The following is a 17,917-nucleotide window of genomic DNA, read 5'->3' on the forward strand; positions in this document are numbered from 1 at the left end:
CAATTGCAGTGTGTACTTATGGATAACTTCTTTTTTTTAAAGAAAATTAGCCACCCGCCTTCGTTCATCTACTTGCTAGTTCCAGTGCATTAGTAATGATGCTTGGTAAGGATTGGTTACATAAAACATTTTGACTAACTGCCAGATTTTCTTCTGAACCTTTCTGACCTACAAATATAGGTGAGAAATGGGAATTTTAAATGGAAATTTTTATCTATTGAGATGGCTGTTTCCTTAGGAATTCTAGTTTACAGTCATTTGCTTCTTTTGGATGCATAAAAAGCAAATACAAAAAACAAATACAATAGTGTTGCTTAGTTGACAAGAAAAGTAAATGGCTGAAATAGAAAAAAAAAGTTATATAATAGCTTTCATACAAACCTCACAAATGTCTCTGGGCTATGGATCACCAATTTATGTAATTTCTACCCAAATTGCCACCAATTCTGCTTTGCAAATTTCCCACAGATTTTTAAAGAGAGAAAGATTGTTGGCCTTTTTTTGTTTTCATTTGTTTAATAGTACTGCATTGTCCCATTTTATAGAAAAACCTTTAACATTGTAGCATGGCATAGGTGTACTCTCTTCTTAGTGAGAGAAATATAGTATATAATTAGGCGGATGGGTGTTTGAGTCAGATTTCCTGGATTAGAACCAAAATTTGCCATTTATTAGATGTGTAAACTTAGGCAAGTACTTAAAACTGTGGGCCACATTTTGTTCATCTGTAAAATGGAGATTAAAATAGTGCTTATTTTACATAAAACTGTTATGAGAATTAAATGATTTGGCACATGTAAAGTTCTTACAACATTACCTGGCATATAAAAATATCATTGGTCAGTGTTAGCTATTAATGCTATGATTTTATTGTTCAGGTAAGTTTTCTTAGTTACATAGTTTAGATCAGACTGCCTTTGGTACAACTGCCTTTGGTTCTTGAAGTATTTTTTAGTTTAAATACCTCTTTGTTCCAGAAGTGATTTATGGCAACTTAAAATATATGTACTATTGGGGTGTCTGGGTGACTCAGTTGTTTAAGGGTCTGACTCTTGATTTCAGCTCAGGTCATGATCTCAGGGTCATGAGATCGAGCCCCACATTGGGCTCCACACTCAGCACAGAGTCTGCGTGTCCCTCTCCCTCTGCTCCTCCCCCAATTCTGTCTCTCAAATAAGTAAATAAATTAAATCTTTAAAAAAGTGTGTGTGTGTGTGTGTGTGTGTGTGTGTATGTGTGTACTATTAAAAATCATGGTTGGGGCGCCTGGGTGGCTCAGTCATTAGGCGTCTGCCTTCGGCTCCGGTCATGATCCCAGGGTCCTGGGATCGAGCCCCACGTCGGGCTCCCTGCTCCGCAGGAAGCCTGCTTCTCCCTCTCCCACTCCCCCTGCTTGTGTTCCCTCTCTCGCTGTGTCTCTCTCTGTCAAATAAATAAAATCTTTAAAAATAAATAAATAAATAAATAAAAATCATGGTAAATGAACATCAAATAATGAGTGTGAAACTGATGAAGATTTAATATAAATATGTACAGGTCAGAAGGTCCTGTCTGCTTATCAGAGTTAATCTGCAGAATCAGGTTGGCGTTTCCTGGAGACAGAACTATCATATTTTACATATACGTAAAATATTCACAATTTTAAATTGATTTGGAATTTCATATTTCCAGACATCCTAAGTGAACCTGTTTGGTTAGGTAAAATTTTATCGCTATAGTTTAGAATCCATGCCCATTATATGCTTTTTCAACATTTTTAGGTTTTTGGTTTTTGTTTTTTTTTTTTGCTCTTCTAGTTTGTAAATGCAAATACACTATCTAACAGAGGGGAAAAAAAGACACTTGCCAATGAAAGTTGAATACATATATGTTCAGGTGATCAGGATAACCTTTTCGTTATGATTATTTTATTTTTATTTTTCACCATTCATATACCCTTAAGCTATTACAGGAGATTGTATTCCATTAGTTGTTCTGCAGTCCCCACATTAAAATGGCCAACTTGCTGGAAATTTTAGTCTTACTCACTTAACATTTTGAGCTTATCCTCAAATTCTTGAGTTTATACCCTAAAAAGTAAATTTTGGTTTTTGATTTGATGGTAGACATGCACAGTATAAAGTTGGTGTCTATATCACTGGGATCTATATTTGTCTCTTAGTAAGAAAAACTAGAAATAACAGCATCAGTAAGTCCAGAGGTAAGCTGTTTTAGAGCTAGGATGGAAGCTTAACAGTCATAAAATGATTCAGATCCTTCTGTCTTTGTACTTTTTCTATCTTTAGCACTGGCTTTATTTTTCAAGGCTACAGAATAGTAGCTGGAGCTCCAGTAAACACATTTGTGATGGAGGAGAAAGGAAAAGTGAAAAAATTAAAGGAAAAAGAATTTGGGACAGATGTCTGTCCCATTTTTTAAGGAAGTCTCCTAGAGATCCTGCCCAATAACTTACACTCCCATCTCTTGAGCTACCCCTAGCTGGAAGGGAGTCTTGGGAATGATGGCTTGAGGATGTTCATATCATTCCTAGAACTAAACTGGAATTTTATTGGTAAGAAAAATGGATATTGGAGAGAGAGCTCACACGCTTTGCCGTATTCCCTGACTTCTGATATCTTCTGTTTCGTGGGTAGTGTTAATTATTTTTCAGCATCTTCTATTTGAGCAGGTGCTATTGCCATTCTTAGGCAATAATATCCAAGTTTAGCTTTCCTAATTGAAAGCAAACTTCCTTTACTTGTTTACCAGAAGGAGGACGGTGAGGGTTTTCTTACATTCCTTGATCCAGCTGGGAGGCAGCAAGGGGTTTTAAGAGGACTGACTTTGTATTTTCCCACTTGGTTTCCTCAGTAGGATAAATCTGTTTTAAAATGTGCCAGACAGATGGTATTTTTTCCTTAAGGCTTCACTGATCAAGTATACACCATAAAATCCTGAATGAAGAGGAGGAGCAGTTCTATATATTTAAAATGAGAGAAAAAAGTCTGTTCACACTAACTTCCATTTGATTAAATGGTGCTTTGTTCCATTGGTTCGATTTTGAATACTGAGGATTTCCTAATGGGAATCAGATATGCGTCACAGCTGTGGAGCATCTCACACTTGTGTACTTGGCCAGTTGTATCAGTAGTAATGTAAATGTGAAGGTAAGCAAGTGAAGACTGTCTTAGTCTCAAAGGTACCACAGGTGAGATCCATACCATACATTGCCTTTAGGAATTACATTTCCCTTTTCTTTTGTTATGGACCTGGCAGGAAGTAGTCTGTTGTTTTTATATATGGCCACTGAGGTTTGTACATTAAGGCAATGATTTCTTTTTTTCTTTTTTTTTTTAAGATTTTATTTATTTGACAGAGAGACACAACGAGAGAGGGAACACAAACAGGGGGAGTGGGAGAGGGAGAGGCAGGCTTCCCGCTGAGCAGGGAGCCTAATGTGGGGCTCGATCCTAAGAACCTGGGATCATGACCTGAGCCGAGGGCAGAGGCTTAACGACTGAGCCACCCAGGCGCCCCTAAGGCAGTGATTTCTTATATGATGAATTTAATGTGCCAGTTTTTCTTTAAACACTTCTGTTGCATTTTCAAGGAACTATTTGTATATTAATATAACAGGAACCTTCCTGAACCTACTGTTTAGGAAGAGAAGATAATTACATGTTTTAATGACGATAGGGCTTTTGGCATCTTGGCAGGTTTTTGCATGAGTGTGTTCAATGCAAGCAACTCTTAGGTGTTTTATAGCACAACAGATATTATGACAAGGACCTGAGTCATAACTGAAGTCCTTATCTGAGAAGGCAGTATAGTATTGTGGTTCAGAGAATAGGTTTGGTATCATACACACCTGGATTTGAATCCTGGCCCTGCCACTGGGCCCAGTTATCAGTCTCTAAGCCTCACTGTCCTCATTCATAGAGTTCCAAAAGAATAAAAATGAGATAATACATAGTTTGTTTCCCATTGATGCCCTGCACTTAATGTAATCTCCCCACCTTGAGCCTGGGCTGGACTGAGTGGAATTGGGTTATGAACAGATTGCTGCTTCTGTCTTGGGTGCTCTCCCACTCTCTTGATGTGCTTTTGATCCCTCTCATTCTTTCTTGGATTGCTTGCTTGGGAAGTCAGCTGCCGTATCATTAGGCAGCCTTGTGGAGGGACTCACATGAGCTCTGTTACAAATGGATATTTTGAGGCCTGTCAACAGCCACTGAGAGAGGTCAGAAGCAGGTTCTTGCCCACTTGAACTTGGAATTGATCACAGCCCACCTAAGAACTTGATTGCAACCCCTAAGTAGAGACCATGAGCCAGAGGCACTCAGTTAAGCAGCACCCAGTTCCCTCACCCACAAACCATGAGATGATAAATATTTGTTGTTTTTTGTTTTAAACCACTAGACTTGGGGTGATTTGTTACTCAGTAATAGACAAACAATACAACACACAGAGAGCATCACCTGTGCGTGGCAGGTGAACAAGAATCTCAAAACGAGAAAAGGTCATACTTAATTCAACATGACAGGATTATTGATCATGCATTGTAATTCATCTTCAGTATTTGTGTGCACAGAGCTCTGGAATAAGCCTTGTGGACAGCCACTTGTCTGCTTTTGTAGATTGAAACATAGAAGGCAAATGTTATCAGTCATCTGAGATTTTAGGACAGCATGAGGAGACAGGACAAGACATCATGTAATTCTTCTACTTCAAAGTAAGATGAAATTTATATTGCTGAGGGTCAAAACAAAAGAGATAGTAATTGGCAGATATATGTCTTTATATTGACACAAAAGAATTGCTAAAATCTTTAAAAAGATTAATTGATACAAATACAAGAATGTGTTTGTTACTTGAACATTTTGTTACTTAACAGTATTTGTTTAGGATCTTTAGTACTTGTTTAGGATCTTTATGTTTATTTACTTTACAAAATGTCATCCTACAGATTGCAGTATTTGCAGTAACCAAGTTCTTGAAAAAATGTGGAAAAAAAGGCTGTTTCATTGTTTGGGAGCATGTAACAAATTCTATTTAAAAACTTTATGTGGAATGTCATATTAAAATCATTTAGTCTGCCTTGCCAGAATCAATCCATCTTATATTTGAGATAAACATTTTCCTTGCCATTGAACTCTAGAAAGTAGGATATGGAACTTATTAATGGGTAAATATAACCGTATGGTTTAGAGCCTTAAGATAGAATTTCTGTACAACTACTATTACAGTTTTATCTACCTTTACCTTCTTTTCTAAAATTTCCCTAAGTCTATGGCTTTCTTTTTTTACATTGTTTTGGAAATTTTCAGATTTTCTTTGGAAATTGTCAGACTTAGGAGTAAAGCAGTTGTTAGCAGAATCCTTTTTTCTTCCCCCCCAAATTCACTGAACTTCCCATATGGAAGGTCATACAATAAAGTCTAGTGCCTGCTACCAGGCAAGTAAGAGTAAAATCTTTACTCACTACTACAGTGCATCCTTTTCTGGCCAAATGTTTGCTTTAAGATCAAAGAAGGTTGTATTCTAAGGTGGTTTGCCTGCACATCAGAGTCTGGAATTCGTATTGGTTTATTCTGTCCAGATGATTTAGCGAAGAGCAAAAATGAATATTCCCATTTCCCAGTGGATTCTATGGCAGTTTGAGATAAAAAGGCAGAATGGCCCAAATATGTAGAACTTACTTTAGATGATTCAAAAACAGAGAATTTACTTACCCTAAGACATCTTAAAACAAAACAAAACAAAGCAAAAAAACAGTCCTTTAGTTGTGGCCAATAGGGTTTAAGATTCTTTATACCCGTTTCTCATTTACTCTAAAAGAGCATCTGTAATTCATCTTGTACATGGTAGAAAGTTACACACTTTTTTATATGTTGACATTTTTTAACTGTATAAACAGATAGATTTGAAATATACTTTAAAGTTGAAAAGTAGTCTCAAAGAGAAAAGGAGATGTGAACTCTGGATTGAAAGTCTTCATGGGACATGCATGATGGCCTATGAATGTTCTGCTAAAGAGGTTAGGCCTACATTTTCTGAAGTTCAAGGTTCAGGCAACTGGCACTGCCTTGGTTCAAAACACTACCCTGACTATATTGAATCTCTTAGAGTCAGGGTTATTCTAAACATGTACTTTACGTAACATTATTATCCTAAAGTTGGTTCAGAGTCTCTTTCAACGTGATTTACAATAATGCCATAGTTATATTCCCAGAGAGGCGATTTCATGTCTAAACTCAAGCTTTATATACAACATATACTTCTTGCAATCAAATTTGCTTATCTGAAAATATAAAGAAAAGACTATTTTAAAAGAGAAACTCTTTATGGTTAGTGTACCAGTAGTAAAACAGATACCATAGAACCTCCATTAATGCAACTAGTAATGTTACAGATAAGTCTAAATTTTCTTAGGTTAAAGTGATGAGAAGCAGAATTTGAGGATATAGGAAAAAAGTAAAGATGGTAGTGTTTAGAGCAAAAATGTTTAAATGTCACACAATGAAAGTAATCACCATTTAAGAATAACTTGGTCTTCCTCATGTCTGTCAGCCCTTATTACGATGATCTGATAAAACATACCAGACCATTACAGTTATGTTTGCATATTAAGTCTTTTTTAAAGATTTTATTTATTTATTTGAGAGAGAGAAAGCACATGAGGGGGGGGGGAGGGTCAGAGGGAGAAGCAGACTCCCCGCTGAGCAGGGAGCCCGATGCAGGACTCGATCCCGGGACTCCAGGATCATGACCTGAGCCGAAGGCAGTTGCTTAACCAACTGAGCCACCCAGGCGCCCTGCATATTAAGTCTTAAAATCGATCCATAGGGACACCTGGGTGGCTCAGTCAGTTAAGCGTCTGCCTTTGGCTCAGGTCATGATCCCAAGGTCCTGGGATCGAGCCCCGCTTAGGGCTCCCTGCTCAGCGGGGAGCCTGCTTCTCCCTCTGCCTGCCTCTCCCCCTGCTTGTGCTCCTTGTCTGTCTCTCTGACAAATAAATAAAATCTTTAAAATCAATCAATCAATCCATAATCCACTTCCTTCATGTCTACATCAAGGCTAAGAGTGGTGATGTTATTGCACCCAGAATGGTTCTCAGCACCTTCTAGGGAGGAGTCTTACCCATCCATTGTCAAAAACTTAGGGAGGCCCTAGAATGTACTTGATACATAGGAGGGTTTCTTAAGCAAAGATAAACTAAAGTTAATACATTTAAATATATTGTAAAGAAGTACATTTTTTAATTGTAGGAGGACATTTAAGTTTGTGAAGTTGGTCTCTTAACCACCGAGAGCATCAGTTTTCCACAACTATAAAATATAGGTGTTAGACTAAGTCTCAAAATACCTTTCCACTAAAATTCCATCAGTACTCATTAAGAGGAAACTCAATCAGTATAGTGTTTTTCCTATATTTGTAATTTGTTTTGAGTCTACAGGAGTTCTCAGGAAAAATTAATTTGTGGGGCATTTTCCAAAGTATGCTTTATGCATTTGCATACACACAATTTCAAAGTTTAAAAAGTTTGAGAAATGTTACTGTACTATAGCCATTTTAGCAGTTCACACCGCATATGAGCACAAAAGCTCTGAGAAGTTCTAAAGAAAAGAAACTTTTTTTAAGCCTGCATTTCTCAAACTTAATTAAAAAGCCTTAAAAAAAAAAAGAGGACATGTGCTACATAGAAACGGTGTTTTATACATTGTGGGAAACACTACCCTGGTATGTAAGGACCTCAACGATTTGGAAAAATCACTGTTAGTCGTTTCCTAGGGCTGCTATAACAATACCACAAACTGGGTGGCTTAAAACAACGGAGATTTATTTTCTCACTAGAAGTGTGAGGCTAGAAGTCCGAAATCAAGGTGTTGGAGGGGCTGTGCTGTCTCTGAAGGCTCCAGGGCATGATCTGTTCTGTGCCCCTCTCCTAGCTTCTGGTGTCGCTGGCAGTCCCATGCATTCGTTCCTTCATAGCCACATCACCCCTGTCTCTGCCTCCATCTTCACACGGTATTCTCCCCTGTGTCTATTTCCATGTTTCTCTGTCTCTTCTTATTAGGACACTAATGATTAGAAATGGAGGCCATCCAGATCTGGTATGATCTCATCTTACATCTTAATTATATCTGCAAAGACCCTTTTTCCAAATAAGGTGACATTCACAGGTGCGGGACTTAGGAGTTAAATATATCTTTTCAGGGGGGACACAAATCAACCCATTGCAATAATTACCCATCAAACCTCATATCCCACTGCTCCTTGACCAGGTCATATGTTAGTGTGCACCAGGTCTTAGTTTTCTGACCTTTCTCTTTTATCTACATTCACTCCATAGATAAGGCCTTCTGTGCTTTAAATAAATGCCTTCTCCATACAGATGATTTCCAAATTTGTATCCCTTGCCCTGATCTCCCTGCTGAACTGCAGTCTTATATCCAGTGTCTGCCATATCTGATAGGATTAGACAAAGTAACCCTGTCCAAAACAAAATTCTCATTTTTCTGTGGCTGCCTTACTCCAGCTGCAGTTCATCACCAATAAATGGCAATAAAGAATCACCTTCGTTTCTCCTTTCCTTCCATCCACACTTCTAATCCATCAACAGCTCAAGTTGATCCTATCTCAGATATGTTCCCAGCCTGACTGCTGCTAAGCTTCCATGGCCAGCAGTCTTGATTAATGTTCTGCCTTTCCCAGACCAGAAGTCTAACTGGGTTTTCCTCTTCTGCTCTTGCCCCACTACAGTCTGCTGTCCCCGGTAACAAAGTGCGCTCTTTATCAAGTATCGAGTATGGTCACACTCCTACTCAAAACTCTCCAGTGTCCTCCCGTGACCTATAGCATCCTACATGCTCTGACCACTGTCTGCTTCTCTGATCCTCCCTCCTCCTCCCCCTTTGCTCATTTTGCTCCAGTTTTGTTATATGTGTTGCCAGTCTTCGGTCATACCAGATCTGAACCCACAGTTTGGACTCTGCTCTTGCCAGTTCATCTGCCACAAAATTTTCTTTCCCGATGCTTTCGTACAGTTCCTTTCTCCCTCATTCCTTTCAGGTCTCTTCATTACCATCCTCTCCATGTGCTCTTCCCTCTTAGCCTACCCCAAAAGCTCTCCCCTACCCCCGTCAAAGGCTACTTTGTTATTTTCAGAGTACTGATCTCTACCTGAAAAGTCATAATTTGTTCCTCAAACTACACTATAAATTATATAAGAACGGAGAATTGTCTGATTCATCACTTTATTTCTAGTGCCTAAAATGGTGTCTGGCACATTGTAGGTGCTAGAGAAATACTGAATAAATGAGCAGATGAAAGAATATATGAATACTTCTAAGCAGACTTTCTCCACTGCATTCAAGCCTCCTTCCTCATTGTCTCTCAACAGTCTATCTTTGTTCTTCTAATGTGCTTTCCTGCAATTTCTAACACATCTTCTCTTTGTCTAAGGAAATGCTCTTGATACTCTGAGCACCTGTTCAAGTCCTGCCTCCATGAAGTTTTCACTGCTACCTGCCTGCCATGATTCTCCCCGTCTCTGATCTTCTGTTAGACTCTGTCTCTACACAAGAGCACCTAAATGTTCTTCCTTTATTGCATGTGTGTCTCTCCAAAGAGATTATAAACTTCTTTTTTTTTAAGATTTTATTTATTCATTTGAGACAGAGAGATACAGAGAGCGAGCATGAGCAGGGAGAGAGGCAGAGGGAGAGTGAGAAGTAGACTCCCCGCTGAGCCAGGAGCCCAACGTGGGGCTCGATCCCAGGACCTGGAGATCATGACCCGAGCCGAAGGCAGATGCTTAACCATCTGAGCCACCCAGGCACTCTGAGATTATAAACTTCTTAAGGAAAAGGACATTATAGTATATTTTTTTTTGCTCAGGCCACAGGGCCATAATTGACCCATAAAAATAAGGGTCAATCTTGACTTTTTTATTGATCAACTGATTGACTAATTGACTTATTGAATGCCTCAATCTCAAACATGTAAATGAAACAATAGCTTAAGGGTCTCTTGTGGGGGGGTGTATAGTAAAGTCAGAAAAAGAGAAGCACTCATATCCACATAACACCATTAAAAGGTCAGCACTGTAATAAATAAGTGACTGAAGGGCTATTCCATTTATTAGAATGTAAACAATCTTTCTTACCCAATATGATGATATTAACTGGAAAATCTGAATAATTACAGTTTCAGATCATCGTATTTGACCTTTCTTCAATGCTCATGAAAGAGCTTATTAGTGAATGTGAAAACGGAATCCATAAAACTTACTATTACTAAACCAATAACATTTGCTTATGGGATCACTTTCCATCAGTGAATTTGTTATCCATTCCAGCTTTTTTTAAAAATTAGATCACTTTTTAAGCATAGTTTAAGATACAGTGGAGGGCAGTTTGGAAAAGTACCATTGATAAAAGTCAACTTAGTACTTTCACATCTCTTATATATCTTATTAGTAGAAGCCCCAAAGATACTGAAATCACAATTAGTACTAAGTGTATTATATATACACATAATACACATGAAATACATATAATATATATACATATATACAAAACAGTGTATCATATTTTCTGGGATGTAAACAGTGTTCTTAACAGTTCTATTAAAATAAGCCATTTTTGTTTGTAATTGATTTTGAATTGTGCTCTTCAGACCAGTATAAGTTCACCATCCATCAAATTGTATTTTGAAATGAAAGCTAAGATCTAGAGATGTTTTTCTTCTTTTGCTATGGCATAAAATACTAACAGAAAGGTAAATCTAGTACAGGGAATTACTAGGAAGTCATTTTTTTCCCTCCTAACCTTATTAATATTAACTTTTAGCAAGTCGTATGCTTTGAAATGGCTTTCAGTAGTATACAAACTGAAGTGATGCAAAGAGGGAAGAAAGCTTTATAAAGCCCAGGGGTCTGTTTCAGAGACCTCAGAATTTCCAGGTTGTTTTTTGTTTTTGTTTTTGTTTTTTTCCCAGCTGAAGCAACAGAAAATGGAAGGGAAAACAAAGCAATTAGAGCTACACTGTTAGGAAGAGATTGTAAACCCCATACCCAGAAATGCTTGCCACCACTACTCTAGACATAATATTGTCAGCACAAAGTCATAGAATACAAATATTTGACTCACTTTGAAATGAAAGCCACGAATACAGGACTAAGCTCCAGTCTTCAAGGGGCAAAAAGAGTTGAATATTTTGCCAGAATTCTTCTTGCCTCAATAAAGGATAGGAAGGTAATGCCCAATAAAACAGAAACTGTTGAAATTCAGGAATTTGCCAAGAACATCAGCTTGATGCACTCATTTCAGAGAGAGGAATCCGCCACCTTTATAAGAGAAAGGTCTCAAGTGTTCCTTTTCACAGACATGATTTTTGTATCATGTCCAGGAAGGACCCGCCAAATTGGAATTTCAGCTCTGATAGCCCAACTTATCGTCCTTCCCATAAAGGATCAGTGTCACCTTATTGCTTCTTAAAGTGTTGAGTTCCTGTTGATTTAATGGATCCTTGACTTCAGACAGTTCTGGGGAGGCATGCTGAAAGATGTGAAGTGAACCCTGGAGCTCTCTAAACCCAAAACCAGTATGTCCATCATCTTCTAATCTACTAATTCCACAAGCAAAAAGAGAGAAGTGCTTGGTATGCTTAAATAAATCTATTAAACCTTTTTGCCCTTATATTTATCCCTGCTTTCAAAAAATTATAGAATATTCATTCTGAATGCATAAATCCAGATGATTATTGTCACTTAGCAACCATCACAGGTCACGTGTTAATTATGTGAGCTTGTGCAATAGGACCTCAGAAGGAGAATAGTTTCTCCTCTAATTTAAATTCTAAGATATTCAGTCAAATTTTATTTTAATACAACTCCTGATTATCCTAGGGGGCTTCTAGAAGACTTTGAACTATTAAAACTAACATTTATGATATATGTACAATGTACATGAGTTATGAAACAATTGTAAAACACCCATGAAGCCCCCTCCAAAATGAATCCACGTGTCTCATCTGCATGACACCATCCTCTACATACAACTCCAGATACAACCATCCTCATTTATGATTGCATAATTCCCTTGCCTCAAAAAGAAATATTCTATTGCCTATTGATATAACTCAAAATAATACACTTTTGAATTTTGCTTGGCTTTTGTGCTGTATGAAAAAAGGTATCAGACTATCTCTAGTCTGACCACTTCCTTTTTAAATTCAATTTTATTACAAATGTTCACTAATTTATATTCTTCTGAAATTGATGGTATGGTTGGTAATATGTTTGTCAATATGTGATACATTAAGATTTATTATCAAGTTGTAGTAATTAAGCCAGCATTATATTTGTGTGGGGATAGGTGAATTGTCTAGTGGAACAGAATAGGGAACCCCAAGACAGATTCTTGCCTACATGGAAACCTGATTCATGGTAGAAATAACATTGCAGGTGACATATGCTTTGGCTTAAATAATCTCTATAAGATGTACTAGCTTAGATAGATGGAGATCTATGTTGAAGGATGTTCATTACAGCATTGATTATAATAGCAAAAGGTTAGGAGCAATCCAACTGTCTATCAATAGAATAATTTTTAAATAAATAATAAAATATCTATTTTATATATATGCATAATAATTATAAATGCACAGGGAGAAAGTATGCAACCATTTGAAAGAAGAAAACAGGGGAAACTGATCCTCTCATACACTGCAGAGGGGACTGATCTATTTGCATCCTCACTCTGGAAAGCAATTTGGTATTATCTATCACAATTTAAAATATGCAAATCTTATGATGTAGAAATTTCACCTATTGAAATCTGTCCAAGAGATACCCTTGAACATCTTTTGAAGGGAGTGCACTCAGGTTGTTAATTTCCTTGGTGCTTCAAAAACAAGACAAAACTGGAGCAAACTTACATGTCTATCCATGGGGAGAGTGGCTACATAAATCATGGAATAGAATCAAGCAATTTCTTAAAAATGAGATAGGGAAGATTTCCAGTAGTGGCAGTTGGAACAAAGCAATTGTGTGAACCCTCCCATAGTTAACAATTCTAAGATCTGGACCAAATATTTTTAAAAACCCATCTTTAGCGCTTGAAAGCATCCAAAAGTGGACAGAAACCACTGGGAATGGACTGGAACTGGATATTAGTACCTTCTTCTGTACTATTTGAATTTGGACGAAGTGTAAAATTTTTAAAACTACAAATATTCATATTTCAATTTGTTTTACATGTATTAAAAGAAAACTTTTAAAATTTACCTTTATCTCCTACTTATCTTTTAGATTAGGTCAAGCATGTTTTCACTTTTAGAATTAAACATGGATCTGTCATTTCCTGGTAGATCGCCTTGCTCTGCTTGGTTAAAGGCTTCCTGATTCATTCAACCTCAGCAAATATTTATCGAGTGTCTAGCATGTACCAGATGCTCTTCTAGATGCTGGGGTACTGTAGTCAGCAGGACAGACAAGATCTCTGCTCACTTCAGGTTTATATTGTAATGAACTGTCTTGTTTAATAGACATGTAGAAGCAAAAGTATATATTCCCCTGAAGGTATCATCTGAGAGAAGAAGGGAAAAAAGATAAACAGAAATCCTATTTCTGTATGTATGTTAAAATCCCAAGCTGTTAGAATTGAAAGGAGTCTTACTGGTGTTCAATTTTTTTACATGTGCATTTTGCTAAAGGCATTTCTTATGAACTAATTTTTAGGATATTTCAACATTTTAAACTTCTAGTTTTTTCAGTGATTTTGAATATCAGTGGATTATAGCAGTGTAATTTAACAGAATTCTGGTTTGGATTTTTTTTTTCTTTTATGTTGGTGAAAGTTTGTGGAAAGATTATGTCAACTTTTACATAAGTATGACAGGTTTATACTGTGAGATGGAATTTACTTGGCTTTTTTTTTTTAGTTCCTTCATTGTTCTGTAGCCTATAGACAATGTGTTGTCATTGGTTATTTTTATACCATAGGTAAGTTGATTTTTTATTGTTTTTTATTTCAATTCCAGTATAGTTAACATACAGTGCTATATTAGTTTCAGATGTACAATATAGTGATTCACCAATTCTATACATTACTCAGTGCTCATCACAGTATGTGTACTCTTTAATCCCCATCACCTATTTCACCCATCCCCCAATCTACCCCCTCTGGTTACCATCAGTTTGTTCCCTATAGTTAAGAGTCTGTTTCTTGGTTTGTCTCTCTCTCTCTCTCTCTCATTTTTTTTCCTTTGCTCATTTGTTTTGTTTCTTAAATTCCACCTATGTGTGAAATCATATGGTGTTTGTCTTTCTCTGACTTATTTCACTTAGCATTATACTCCCTAGTTCCATGCGTGTCATTGCAAATGGCAATATTTCATTCTTCCTTATGGCTGAATAATATTCCATTCTTATATACATTATTCATATATACACACATATATATATAAATATATGTATATATATAAAATATACACACACCACATCTTCTTTACCCATTCATCTATTAATGGACACTAGAGCTGCTTCCATTATTTGGCTATTGTAAATAATACTGCAGTAAACATAGGGGTACATGTATCCCTTTGAATTAGTGTTTTTGTGTTCTTTAGGTAAATATCCATTAGTGCAATTGTTCTGTTTTTAACTTTTTGAGGAACCTCTATACTGTTTTCCAAAGTGGCTGCACCAGTTTGCGTTCCCACCAACCAAGAATGCACAAGGATTCCTTTTCTCCACATCCTTGCCAACACTTGTTCTTTCTTGTGTTGTTGATTTTAGCCATTCTGACAGGTGTGAGGTGATATCTCATTGTGGTTTTGATTTGCATTTCCCTGATAATGAGCGATGTTGAGCATCTTTTCATGTGTCTGTTGGACCATGGGCAAATATTTTAGGGCAGAAGGGGAGTTAGAAACTTATCTTGATGTATTCAATAATCCAGAAAGTTCTTTATTATATGACTTTTATTATTAACATTTTGTTCACTGTATTAATTTGTTATTGATACATTAAAACAATCTCTTAACTCAGCAGGAAGACCAGGTCAAGTAAGTTTCACCAATGTCAAGATTTCTTAAAGTACACCTGTCCCAAGAACTTTCTCTAACTTCAACTTCAGGACATGGTCTCTTTACTTTTCCTTTATTCTGCTAAACTCTATGCATGATGTAATTATGCTGTATTTTTGTACTGTGTGTTTCTTTCATTTTTCACATCTGTTATATTGATATAATCTTTGTGGCTGTTTGGTCTGTATATTCATTAAGAACTGACATCTTTACATTTTTTGTTTTCTGAAATCACTATGATCAAATTTATGTTATTTTCCAATTACTGAATACCAGTATCAATATTAAAATTGTAATGAGTATCATCTCACTTTAGCTATTATAGGCCAGAATTAGTGACCACGTTGTCTCTGAATTTAAAGCACTATTTGATTTTCTAAATCATCATCTAAAAAGTTTCTCTAGTGGGCTTCAGTGGCATAATATATTCTTTATCCGTCAACTAAGTGTATTTTTTTTCTCTTTTTCTCTCTCTTTACAAAAAAAAACAAAAACAAAAACAAAAACAAAAACCCAACAGCTTGATCAAGTCATCCGCCAAAGAAGCCTGTCCAGTTTGGAACTGTTCCTCTCTTGTGCTCAAAAACAGTTAAGTGCGCTAATAGCTACAGAACCAGTTGACATTGAATAAAGAGAACATGACAAGCTAACCCACAATGGCAATGGAGAAATCATTAGACCTCTAAAATACATGCTGTGAATTATAAAGATGTTTTTGTTTTCCTTCCAAACCTTGGAGAATTGATTTACACTTCAAGGGTAAACCAAACCAATATTTAGAAGAACTATCACGAGATCTAATTTATTTTCTTTTGTTTTCTCCTTTACGTTTACTGTCATTTTCTTAGGAGCAGTAGCTGTAGTAGCAGCAACGGAAAGTATGATGTGACCCAAGAGCCGCTGAAAATTGCCACATTACCAATAGCTAATTAAACTTAATAGCCTCTTGTGGCCTATTTTTGTATTTGGCAAAAATAGTAAATATCTTTACTTATTGCTTCACAGTGACTCTTGATAAGATTCTAGAATGTAATCATACATTTATTTGATTTTGAGGATAGAAACAGCATGGACTGCAACATCATTTATTTGTCTATGTAACTTCGATATAAAACACTGATATGACAAAGAGTCATTCTGATATTACCAGACCCCTTTTCTGTAGTAGGATCTATGTATTTTCATCGGTAGCAATTAAAAATACTGAACATTATTATATTAATTCAGCTTTGATCTGATGTACTGCCTAAAGGGGTATGTGTGTGATATATGCTTATTTCCTGTTTCTATTCTTCAAAGTCACTATAAATCAATAAAATCACTTTTCTTATTAATCATATTGTGAACTTAATCTCTAGAAAGATAATATAACTTAGCCATTTATAGGAATTCAGGTTCAAATATAAAAGATATAAAATCCTTTCCCAGTACTTAATGTATGGGGATGTACTTAAATCATGAGCAATGTACTTTACTGCAAAATCATGGGTTTTTTAACATCAAAACTAAAATGCTGTCATTAAAATGTATGCAAACATTTTGTCTTGTTTTCTGAAATGCTTCTATTTCCATGGGCTTTGTACTTTTCTGGAATTTCTCAATGAGTAATAAAAAGAACTCCAAAAACTTATTTGGTTATTAGTTTTCTTTTTTTAATCTTTTTAAAAAATTAACTCTTTTTTAGAAGATCTTTCTTGCTCAAATTTCTATATCCATGGATGATGGTGTTTTTAATATAGACCTCCCCCTAACCATTTAAAATAATATTTACCAACAATCTTTAAATGTTGATAACAAATTAGTTTTCTCTTGTAAATTTAAAAAAAGAAATTAAAGCAAACAGGCCACTCACTTGAAATGCAGCATAGTAAATAGAGGAGGAGGGCTTTTAATTCAGGAACAAGCCAATAACACAATGATATAGGCATATTGAAAATCATTTGACTCTCTGTCGTCAAATTTAAAATAATAAGATACTTATCATTTACAAGTCACTTAAATATGAGTTAGATGAAAATGAAGCATAGAAGGTCATTTAAACTAAGATCCAGAGAGACTAAGATCCAGAGATAGTAGAAATGTCAAGGAAATATAATAGTCTACACCTCTCTTTCACCCCCTACCACCACGAATTGATTTTTTTCTTCTACTTGGGGTTCCAGCTTTGCTGTTGACTTAGGCTAATTGTCTGAAGTAATTCAAAACAAATTGATACTGATCAGTCTACAAGTATTTGCAGAACACCCAGCAAGCACAACTATAAACTCTTGGATTTGCTATACAGTGCTTCTTTCCCACAGAGCTGTCCTTAAACATAACTAAGAATGATCATCTGGGCAAAGAATTGACTATTTGAATACATTAATCCTTCCAAACTGAATTAGCTGATTATCTGTTTCAGTGATGTTCAAGTTATAGATCTCATTGAGAACTATTCTGTTTTTGCTCTGGTTATCAAAAGGACTTAGACCATCTCAGGTCATATTCGCTGAGAGAATTAAATGCTTAAATATTGTGCCGTGACTAAAGGTGAGAGTTTCTCCCTGAAATGTGAGCCCAGAGTCTCAAAGAAAAGTAGTCAAATGTTTTGTGTCTAAAACTTTCTTTGCCTATTGTATGATTTTCTTGACTCTTTTTATGTAGCATTTTCTACTTTTATTTTTAAGTGAATAAGGCACCATTTGAAAGGCTGAGAGTAAGACAGCGGTTAGATTTTTGGAATGATAAAGCCATTTTCAAACTGTGACTCCATTTTTAATAGCATCCTTGAGGGTTCATTAATAGAAAAGTTCTCCCTCCCCCCAAATGAGTATTTTCTTTGTGCCAAGTATTTTCACATGTTATC

General features: G+C 36.2%; 1 protein-coding gene across 2 annotated transcripts in view; it reads left to right on the plus strand.

The window, feature by feature from the left end:
• Window positions 1-16,684, plus strand: part of CCDC91 (coiled-coil domain containing 91) — a 315,250-nt gene extending 298,566 nt beyond the window's left edge. For both annotated transcript variants that reach the window (XM_028113274.2, XM_088025993.1), the window contains one exon: window positions 15,593-16,684. In XM_028113274.2, coding sequence (XP_027969075.2) covers window positions 15,593-15,703 — 111 coding nt within the window. In that variant the 3' untranslated portion in view covers window positions 15,704-16,684. The remainder of the gene's footprint in view (window positions 1-15,592) is intronic.
• The last annotated feature ends 1,233 nt before the right edge of the window (window positions 16,685-17,917 follow it).

Source organism: Eumetopias jubatus, unplaced genomic scaffold (genome assembly GCF_037043125.1).
Source record: "Eumetopias jubatus isolate StellerSeaLion01/CBP00866 unplaced genomic scaffold, mEumJub1_p1.0 scaffold_8, whole genome shotgun sequence".
In the NCBI taxonomy this organism is placed as follows: domain Eukaryota; kingdom Metazoa; phylum Chordata; class Mammalia; order Carnivora; family Otariidae; genus Eumetopias; species Eumetopias jubatus.